The sequence below is a fragment of the Vigna umbellata genome, chromosome 11 (genome assembly GCF_029865625.1).
Source record: "Vigna umbellata cultivar VRB3 chromosome 11, Vumbellata_1.0, whole genome shotgun sequence".
In the NCBI taxonomy this organism is placed as follows: domain Eukaryota; kingdom Viridiplantae; phylum Streptophyta; class Magnoliopsida; order Fabales; family Fabaceae; genus Vigna; species Vigna umbellata.
The window spans coordinates 420,241-431,817 of record NC_142175.1 but is presented as its reverse complement, the minus strand read 5'-3'; the positions used below and the strand labels follow the sequence as shown (position 1 = coordinate 431,817).

General features: G+C 33.4%; 1 protein-coding gene across 5 annotated transcripts in view; it reads left to right on the top strand.

Moving 5' to 3' along the window:
* Positions 1-2,336: 2,336 nt before the first annotated feature.
* The window catches only part of LOC148190686 (uncharacterized), a 38,693-nt gene continuing 29,452 nt past the window's right edge, over positions 2,337-11,577 (top strand). For all 5 annotated transcript variants that reach the window (XM_088102002.1, XM_088101999.1, XM_088102001.1 and 2 more), the window contains exons 1-4: positions 2,337-5,477; positions 6,283-6,865; positions 7,247-7,569; positions 11,199-11,337. In XM_088102002.1, the coding sequence (XP_087958128.1) occupies positions 2,337-5,477; positions 6,283-6,865; positions 7,247-7,569; positions 11,199-11,337 (4,186 nt within the window). The remainder of the gene's footprint in view (positions 5,478-6,282; positions 6,866-7,246; positions 7,570-11,198; positions 11,338-11,577) is intronic.

Genomic DNA, 11,577 nt, shown 5'->3' with positions numbered 1-11,577 from the left:
TGAATAAAAAGGTCAGAGTTATTTTCTAAGAGTTCTGGAAATAACTTATATAGCCAACTGGTCTTAGTTCGCAGAGATGAACTATAACTGCCACAGATAATCGATTATTGTTAGTGATAATCGATTATTTGAGTCCGTTACAGGGTTTTTCAAAAGTGATAATCGATTATCCTGAGGAATAATCGATTATTCCAGAGACTTTGACAGTTCTCATCAGAACTAATGATAATCGATTATTTGGAGTAATAATCGATTATTCCAGAGCAACGAGGTTTTCCAAGACTTAGGATAATCGATTATAGCTTCTAATAATCAATTAAATGCGTAACAATTCTAGAAATACGAATTTTTCTAAGTATACATGTTTAAGGCTTTTCCTAATACATTTATAATCTACAAAGTGCTTTTAAAACAATTATCACAATCTATTGTCTTTCAGCATCATCAAAATCGTTTATCTTCAAGTTTACCAATGCTCCTCATTGGTAACAGTTTTAACCCTAATGGAACCGAGTACAAAGCTTTCAAATTTAAGTGGTAGAGACTGTGCTAATAACTATCGAAGTTTGGTTGGAATTCGTCATTACTTTACAAGTACAAAGCTAGACATACTATTAAGCTTTGGAATAGTAAGTCGGTATATAGAGGAGCCGAACTGCACACATTGAAAAACATTGAAAAGGATATTGAGGTATGTGCAGGGAACAGTGTCACTCGGGTTATACTACACTAGGTCAGACAACTATCGACTAGTAGGATACTCAAATATTCATTGGTATGGAGATGTAGATGATCAGAAAAGAACATTCGAGGATGTCTTCTTCATGAGCAACACAACCTTTAATTGGCTCTCAAAGAAACAACCCGTTGTGACATTTTCTACATGTGAAGTAGAGTATGTTGCAACATCATCGAGTCTTTGTCATGTAGTATAGCTTAGAAATCTTCTAAGAAAAATGGAGCAAAAACAAGAAAGTGAGACTATAATTCGAGTAGATAACAAGTCACCTATATAGAGTTGGTAAAGAACCTAGTTAACCATGAGAGAAGCACGTACATTGATGTGAAATTTCATTTAATCTGAGAATTAGTGAAGGAAGGCAATGTGGATCCACTCAATTTCATTTCATCCGAGAATAAGTGAAGGAAGGCAATGTGGATCCACTCAATTTCATTTCATCCGAGAATACGTGAGAGGGTGCATGTGGGAAGTCGTGATCAAATTGCAAATTTGTTTACAAAGCCATTGGCTATTGTGTTGTTTAATAATTACAAAATCCTGATCGAAATAAAGGATGGAAGAAGTATTTAAGTTCATGGGAGAATTTTGCTAGAGTAAACTCAAAAGAGGGGTTATTCAACATATTTTATAGGTAATTAATTTGCTTAGGAGTTTTGTCTGAAAGTTCGCAATTTAATGTATTGGTTAATAGGAATCTTATGTCTACGTAGGAGAGTCTAAGAATTGGAAATGATAAGAAAGAAAATTAGAGTCTATAAATTGTAATGTTTTGTTTACATTGAAATATATCTGAAAAGTGAATAAATTTATTCACATAAAGCTTGTTTTTCTATCAAAAGTATCTCATATTATTTATCATTAGTCTCTTTAGGCTTTAATACACTCCGAGAAAATATAAAATATTTTACCATTTCCAACATCTTCAGATAAACAAATATGAATGCACTAGTCAGGTTATAAAAAAATATAGGGAAAATTCATAAAGAATTCGTATGCTATAGAATATAGAGGAATACTTGAACTTCCAACATAAAGTTCATATTTATAGTTGGATCTACATAGGGACAATGAAGTCGTTGCTTCTCTCTATCCTCCTCCACATTGTGTGGGTTATTTATTCCTACTAGAAGTTCCATTCGCCATCATTGAGATAGCAAGTCACCAACCTCTCTTATCTACAAAGGTTTTCCCCGTCCTTACCATGTCGAAAACCACCAACATCTTCAATGTTGAGTAGTCCTATGTCGACCCTAACCTCCTTCCCTCCTTCGAGATTTACAATGTTGAGCTCCTCATCATAATTATGTTATGCACGAGTTATATTGCACATTTCGAATGTTACCGTTTGCAAGATTCCAATTGGTACGTAAGGAATCAATGAAGAAAGTATGCTAGATTCATACAGTGGTATTTAATATGAATTAACTAATAGCACTACATGTATCCATTAAATGGATTTATACATTATATTTGTTAGGGTTATAAAATATTTCACTTTTGTCGATAATGAAAATGTATTATAGTTTTTCTTTAATTTTATTGAAAAAATATGATTTTATTATAAATTAAATTTCTTGTAATTAATTTGATTTAGATGGTGAGCGTTGTATCTGATTTGGCAAAGTCAAATCTGGAGAAATTGATTAATGCAACAGTAGAACAATCACGTTATATTTGTTGCTTCACATGCATTACTGATGACTTTGAAAAGGAAAGGGAAAATTTGATAGCAGAAAAGGAAACATGGGAAGAGTATGCTAGAGTGGCAACTAGATCAGGTGATAACATACGAAAAGATGTCAAACATTGGCAAAAGCAAGCTATAGAACTTATTGAAGAAGACACCAAAAAGAAAGTGACATGTTTCTTTGGATGGTGTCCTAACTGCAAATGGCAATATAGTAGGGGGAAGGAATTGGAAAGTAAGACAAAGGAGATTAGAAGACTTGTTAAACGCAAATTTAAAGATGTTGGAATCAGTCGTGATGTTCCTGACATTGAATATCACTCTTCTCAAAACTACATTTCATTGGAAAGTAGAAAGTTGAAATTTGAAGAACTTTTTAATGCCTTGAAAGATGACAACAACTATATGATTGGATTGCAAGGGATGGGGGGCACAGGAAAAACAACATTAGCAATAGAGGTGGGTAAGGAGCTTAAGAAGTCAAAATGTTATAATCAAGTAATTGATACTATAATATCTAATACCCTTGATATAAAAAAGATTCAAGATGATATTGCAGGACCATTAGGACTGTTATGGAAGGATTGTACCGAATCAGAGAGGCCTAAAAAGTTGAAGGATAGATTAACCAATGGTGAAAAAATTCTTCTGATTCTAGATGATGTGTGGGGAGATATCAATTTTGAAGAAATAGGTATTCCATTTAAGGACAACCATAACAATTGTAGAATTCTTGTAACAACCCGCAATATGAAGATATGCCAACAAATGGACTGTGACAAGACAATTGAACTTCATATCTTACCTGAGAAAGAGGGATGGATATTGTTCCAAAAGTATGCTGGTTTAAGGGATAATTCCTCTAAAAGCATTCTTGATAGAGGTCGCAAAATTTCCAAAGAATGTAAAGGATTGCCAATTGCAATTGCTTTAATTGGTCGTAGTTTAAAGGGTTCACTAGTTTCGGAAGAATGGGATGTAGCCTTAATCTCCTTACAAAACTCCATGCAGGTACATGATAATATAGATGAAAGTCTGAGAAAAGTTTATACATGTCTAAGGTATAGTTATGACAATATGAAGGATGAAACAGCCAAGAAATTGTTCCTTTTATGTTCTTTGTTTCGAGAAGATGAAGAAATATCTGAAGAACTTTTAGTCAGACTTGCTAAAGGAGCAACTCTCATTGACAAAATTAATGACAATAAAAGTTACGACGAATGTCGTAAGAAAGTTATTGTAGCAAAATCTGAACTCATAAATTCATGTTTACTTTTGAATTGTAAATCTGGAAGAGTAAAAATGCATGACTTGGTTCGTGAAATGGCTTTGAGGATAGCTAACGAGGTGATTGTGGCAGTGAATACATGTAAGAATGAAATGAAAATGGTTGAAAGGGGGAAGAATATTAAATATTTATTATGTGAAGGAAAAATCCATGATTTGTTTAACTCCAAGTTTGATGGATCTAAACTTGTTATTCTTATTGTCTACATGAATAAACGTGATCGTTTGGAGGTCCCAAATTCATTCTTTGAAAACATAGAAGGGCTTCAAGTTTTGATTTTATCAAATACTTACTTTGAGTTTTTCCCTCATCATTCATTTTTCATAGCAAGTTGTACAAATGCTCGCTTTGAATTGCCTCAGTCAATTCAAAGGTTGACCAATATGAAATCTTTATACCTCAAAAAATTCATTTTAGGTGACATCTCGATTATTGGAAACCTACAGGCCCTTGAGACTCTCGAGTTGGTTAGATGTATGATGGATGAATTGCCTTGGGAGATTGTAAAATTGGTGAATCTTAAATTATTGAAGTTGCATTATTGTCTTTTTAAAAGGACAAATGTATTTGAAGTGATTAGAAGTTGTTCTTCATTGGAAGAGTTGCATTTAATAACCACTAAGTATAATAAAATTTTTAAAGATTGCCATCTACAGCTTCCTAACTATCAAAGGTTTTGTATAGTGGAACATAGCTTCCAGGAAAAGTTTTACCCTGAATGGATTTTAAGGAATTCCCTGCATGTGGATAACGCTATGGAAATTTTTTCTCAGGAGACATTGAAGAATCTAGTTCAAAAAGCAGAAATTCTTAGATTAAGTGGACCTCTAGGAGTATGGAAAAATCTCATACCTGATATTATTTTTCCTGATGAATCTACGAGTAATCTAATGGAGATTGAATTGGCAGATAATTCACAACTCACATGCCTAATTGACAATAATGATTCTCTTGTGCAAAGTGCCTTATCCAGGTTGGTTATGCTTAAACTTGTAGGAATGGAAAATTTGAAAGAAATATGCAATGGACCCCTTCCCTCTGAACTTCTAACAGATTTAGAAACAATAGATCTATGTAATTGCATACATTTGCAAGGCGCATTGTTTAAGAGCAAGACCTCCCTCTGCAATCTTAAATGCTTGTCTATCTCGCAATGTCCAATGTTGACATCTCTTTTTGAGTTGTCAACGACACAAAGCCTAGATTCGTTGGAGACATTGCGGATAGAGCACTGTGAACAATTGAAAAGTATAATAAGAGATGAAAACAAATTGAAAGATTCTGGAGAAGAAATAGTTGATACTCATAATAATAACAAGAGTACTATTTCAATATTTCCAAATTTAACCACTCTTCATGTCTCCGACTGTCACCTGTTACAATTTGTACTTCCGGTGACTCAAAAAATTCCAAAACTTGAAGATACTAGAATAGGCGAATGTGATGGGTTAAAATACTTATTTGGCCGATACCAACATGAGCATGAACAGGAAGATTTGCATCAAGAATTAAAAGACGTCATAAAAGATGTTTATCTATATAACTTGCCTAATTTTGTGGACATTTTTCAAAAATGTGATGAGTCCTTGTGTTCATTAGTGAAGAAGTCAACTTCCAAAGATGAGAGCAAAGGACAAATAGAATCAAAGTTCATAAAATATAAGGTGTTACATTGGATCCATAAATATAAAAACAAATGGAGAACTACCAAAATTCCTTTCGATTCCAAGGATCAATTGCAAGACTCTTCTCTCTCAATGGTAACCTTCTAACTCCTCTTTATCTTACATGTTTTGTATTTTTTATGCTTATATTTTATCTGAACATAAAGGTTTAACATTTTTATATAATTATGACTAATCATATAACAATCTCATCTCATCTCAATTAGGTTAAGATTATGTTAATATTTTATTTGTGTTTAAAATTGAAAACACTCTTTTAGAAATAAATTTCCTAAACATGATATTATTAAACTTTTGATACGCAACAATAGATAGCTAATGGCTGAAATTTGAAAAATTGAATATTTTAAATTTATTTATAAAACATTCTGTCGAGGAATTAAACATTTAGTTATTTAATTAACGCAGGTAAGTTTTTCGTAATACATTGTTACATGTGTCAAACACAATTTTTATTATTCATGTAAACAGTTAACATGTAATAAAACTAAATTCTTTATTCTTTCAGAATAAAATTATTTAACAATGACGTCAGTAGTTGTTTGAAAATGAGATAAATTTAAAGTACGATATTGTATAATTACGTAGTATTTTACCAAAAATATAAAATATTCATTCGTAAAATGCCACATGTGTTTTCTCTTTTCTCTTGTCTGAAGCATCATTAAAAAACTAATAAGATAATAATTCAATTTTTGAAGATGCATATATATACGATCGAAAAGGATGAGGCCATTATATTTTTTTCGGATGTTTATTAGTAATTAAGTTGACTTCTGAATCTTGTTATTGGTGGAATGTGTTAAGAGAAAAGATAGATTTATTGTATAGTTTGGGTGGGAGCATGAGGCATTTTCTGACTATGGTGAACACTTTGCAGGTAAATGAGCCCAATGCAAATGATGTGATTGCACAAGAAATGAATGTGAAACTGGAAAATTTGTCATTGAATGATACATCCAAGATTCTTTTTACTCTACAAAACGTTACTGAGTTACATATTCTGAGTTGTGAAAAAGTTGAAGTACTATTTTGTGCTTCTGCGCTGGAATGTTTACCATATTTAGGTGCACTTAACATCTATAGATGCAATGAATTAAAACAGATAATTGGTGAGGATGCAAAGAATCATAGAAAGCCATTTTTCCCAAGGCTGAAAGCACTTATCATAAGAGAATGCAACAAATTGAAATGCATCTTTCCCGTTCCAACTTCCAAAATGGTACCCATGTTAGAAGCTCTGTTAATCATGGAAGCAAGTATGCTAGAGGAAGTATTCGAAGGAAACAGTTATGAAAAGGTTGGGATTCCAAATCTGAAAACTGCAGGCTTTGTTGAACTTCCAAGCCTTCGCCAGAAGATTGAATTTCTTACCCAAAAACATTTTTTGGTGAGGAATTGCCCAAAACCGTACATCCCTTCATTCCCTCAAGATCTCAAACATTTTTCATATTCTATGACAGGTACTATATGCGATTTTTTTACACATTACGCATTGGTTTTTCATTAGTTTTACTAAAGATATATATCACAAGCTTGGAATAATAAAAAATCATTATTATAATTATTTAAAAAAATATGTAAAAGGTCTAAAATGCTGTTAGTATAGTCATTAACTACAAACGATTTAAATATTGTAGAAATATAACTAATTAATGCAAGAATTTAAACTATTTTTTATTTAAAAGATAACACACACACAGATATATATATATATATATATATATATATATATATATATATATGTTTAGAATTTAACTTTAAAATTATGATTCTTAAGCGCACACATTTTATTTTATTCTTGTTAGTACTTTTTGAATAGGGTGTTACTATCTTTTCTGTAGAATATTTCAAAAATCGGGATCTCCATGAGCAAATAAGTGGAGCTCTTGATAATCTTAAACCCGAAGAGATTGGCAATGAGAATCCAAGGAGAGAAGACTCTGGAGTTGAAGCAGCATCATGCAGAGGGAGTGAGTTAACTTCATCACAGAACAATGCAAACCAATCTACTCTTGCCAAGATTGATGAAGACAACAAACAACGTGAGGATGTAGTGAAAGAAAGCAAAGAAAGAGTAGAGGAAGAACAACAAATTGTTGTTGGAAAAGCTTCATCAATGCCAATATCACCAACAGATTTTCCTCTACATAAAACACATTCACCAGTAAGTTTCTTGTTTTAGTTTAATGAGCAATTAACATACAAAATCGTACCTGATAAACCAACAACATGACACACTAAGAATTCTCGCATAAATTTTTATTCCAATAGTGTAAATACCATTACGCTACGCACATAATGGGTAAATCATAATAGGAAACTAAAGCAGTATTTTTAACAACTTCAAAAAAAAAACTCGTAACATCTCATTTTTTTATGGCTAATAAAATAAAACATTTTCATAACTAATAGTATAATAGTATATTACTATTGTTATCCTATAAAGTATAATTGTATTAACATAACATATATACATCTCAAACTACTATGTTCTGTTCTATCACAAAACTATACATTACAAAAATTACTATTTTCTATCTAATCAGAGAGTTGGATTCTCGTTATCTAAAAGTGTTTCTAGAAGTGCATTTTCATTTTCTTATCGTTAAGGTGATCATTATTGAAAAAAAAGATAAATTAATTTATAAAAGAAACATCATACCTCAATAATCATATCATATAATCATATCATAACATACCTCAATACATTTCAAATAGATGTAAAACTATATACCACACATCAAAACACTCTTCTAAACTTAATTATTTAGATCTCAAGGTTAGATTCAATGGAAATTGTGAACTTGTAGTGGCCCTTGTTTCATTGTAAGGGCAGTGTCAATGGATTACACCATATCACATATAAGGTTCCTGTCATAAGAACACTGAAATTGTTTTTTATACTATAACCTTCTACTAATTTGGCCCATCTTTACTTAACCTAGTGAAACATAAAGGTCCACATTATTTGGACATATTCTCTACATAGGAAGGGAGCCCAATAACCCAACAAATATAACATACAATGTCATACATATGTTCCCCACTTTCAACCAATCTCACCACATATAATTTAATACAATCTAAACATTTACAATGCATAATTTATTTTCCATTTCATTTGCATAATAAGTATATCAAAATGATGAAAAAATTATTGTAACCACAAACCTCTAATCCAAGATATCAATGGTCAAACTAAATATTCATATGTCTAGGGCCACCTGTCAAAATTTTAGTTTGATTCAACGATTAACGAAGTACGAATCCAAAATTTCCTAAGATGACTCAAAGCTAGAAAACCCAACTCGCGCAACCAGAGGTTGTCTCTGTTGGATTTATCGAGGAGCAGGTTCACCAGAGAGACACAATACCAAAAAACACCAATGAGATATGAGCCCAACTATATAAAGGATTGACATTACTCTCTACCCAAAACCTTAAGGTAATAGGTTAATGAGTCTTTCATCTTTATATAGTGCTTTACTTTCTCATTTCTATCCAATATCTAATGTGCACTAGTAAAAAAATTGTTTTTAAACTCGCGTTATAGGCTTCGGTTAAGGTGAAACCGAAGCCTATTAAAATGTGGTGGTATTTTTGTAACTTAAGTGAACTTATACGTCTCGGTTCAAAATCAACTGAAGCATATAAGTCATATTACCTCGGTTAAAGCAACGACCGAAGCCTAAAAGTCTACCTGCTAATGCGAAATAATGTTTATGCCTCGGTTTAAACGGAAACCGAGGTATATAATCATTTTATTTTTTTTTCATTTTTTTTCTGAGAACTATATGCCTCGGTCAGGTGTAGAACCGAGACCTATATGGATGTATTGCTTCGGGCGAGCAGAGAACCGAGGCATATGTGCACGTATCTGAACCAAAAAAAACGTAACCTTTCATTTTCATTTCCTTCTTCCTCCAGATCTGGCTCCCTCCCTGGCTCCCTCGCTCTCCCTCCTTTCCTTCTACCTCCACCTCCAGATCTGACTCCCTCCCTCACTTTCTCACTCCGTCACTCTCTCAGTCAGTCCCTCGCTTCGTCACTCTCTCAGTCCCTCGCTCCGTCGCTCCCTCGCCCTAGCACCGTTGCTCCATCGCTCCCTCGCACTGTCGCTCCGTCGCTCCCTCGCCCTCGCTCCGTCGCTCTCGCTCTCGCGATCTCGCTCTCGCTCTCGCGATCTCGCTCTCGCTCTCGCGCTCTCGCTCTCGCGATCTCGCTCCGTCACTCTCGCTCTCGCTCCGTCGCTCTCGCGACTCGCTCTGCCGCTCTTGCTTCCATTGTTCCGTCGGTCTCGCTTCCCTTAACTTTGCATCGTTCTTAGAGTTTTCCAAAATGTTAGGGTTTGATTTGTCTGTGTATTCTTCGAACTTCAGATTCTGCCAACCCGAGGAAGATTGTTGGACACAATTTGAGGTGTGGGAGGGAGAGGAAAAGGGGGTGGTAGGGTATCGGAGAAAACGATTTTACAGAGAGAGAGGTGGCTGAATTGGGGTTTGAATTGCAGAGACAAAAATGGGGGTGGCGGTGGCAGTGATGTGAATTGGGCCTGATGTGAAGTTTGAAGAGAGTGAGAAGCAAAACTCGGAAACAAAGTTGGTGGCGGTGGCGGAGTCGCTGTGTGCTGTGTTCGTGGTGGTTTTCATCACCCTGGAACTTCAAGGACTGGGGTCTCCTTCCTTGTAAAATCACTTGATGAATTTGAATGTTATTATGCCAAAATGTGTGCAAACATATCTTGTCTCAAGTCAAGGCTAGAGCATCCCATGAGGTCCTTCTAACCACCCTTCTCTAGAGTTGGCCCAACCTCTCCGGAGATCCATCAAACACCTCCATCCTACCACAAATACTCACCAAAACCTCACCAATATTGTGAGCCCACCACCATATCCATTACTTCCGCACAAATTTCACTTCCATAGCTTCATCTTCGCGCTTTGGCCCAACCTAGCTCGAGGAAGACGCTATCAGCTGCGTCCTCGTCGCCGTTTCGTCCTCGCCGCCGTTTCTTCCTCGCCACCGTGTTTTGATATGCTTTGGTTCAACAAAAACCGAGTCATAATATATGAGTTAAAAACGTTATTTTTTTACTAGTGCTTACTTTGTTATATACTCCTTGATTTAATAGTTATGTAGAGTTCATTGCTATGATCGATTCTGTTATCTCTAATAAAGATTGAGATTAGAATTAAAGAGAAATAATAGAGAAAAAACTTAAAGAAAAGGTTTAGAGAAACGACAATTTTATATAAAATGAAATTCAACTATTAAAAATATTTATATAACTTAAACCTTTTATAATTAAAATATTATACTATTCTCTTGTAAAAATCACCACCACTCTAGGTTTTCACACAACTGATTTACATTTGAGTGATATCTTGCATTTGAAAAATAAACAGATCAAATATAACGAGAGTTTATAGATAACGTGAATGATACTATTTCTGCTCACTACCAGTGCTATTTTTCAATTAAGGTATAATATACACGTCGCGTATATTGTTTATATTAACAACGAAAAACAAATGAGCAAAATAATGACATAAAATAATAGTTATGTCACTCATTTAAACAAAAAATAAAAATATAAGAATTTTGAGTATAAATTAAATTAAAATATTTAATAAAAATTAATAAAAAAAATACTCAAATAGTTATTGAGATTTTAATACTTTATTTACTCTTCATATTCCTCTAACATCATATACTATTAATGAATTATTACTAAATTGAATTTATAAACACTAATAACCTAAAAGATTAAGGTTTCAATAAATCTATATGCAGGAAAATGATGAAGAAGAAATGGCCATACCTTCTTCAAATCTTAACACGGAGCCTCCTATATCTAAAGATGTTAATGATGGAGATTTTCAGGGAACATCTAACTCAGTGTTTACCAATTCTCAAAATACTAATTCTACAGGTTCTGACTCTCTTTTTTGGAAACAGATTATTTAAGACATTCATAATGCGATAAAGTAAAACTATTCTCTAGCATAGATGTTTTGTTTCATTTATGGTAACAGAGAGAAAAAAATACAAAGTGAAGAGGAAAAAAATTAACGGAAGAAAATAAGCAATTGAAGCTAGCTTGTATTAATTATCAAAATATCATTTATAAACAAATACTCTTACACTTTTAAAAATATTATTTATAATTAAA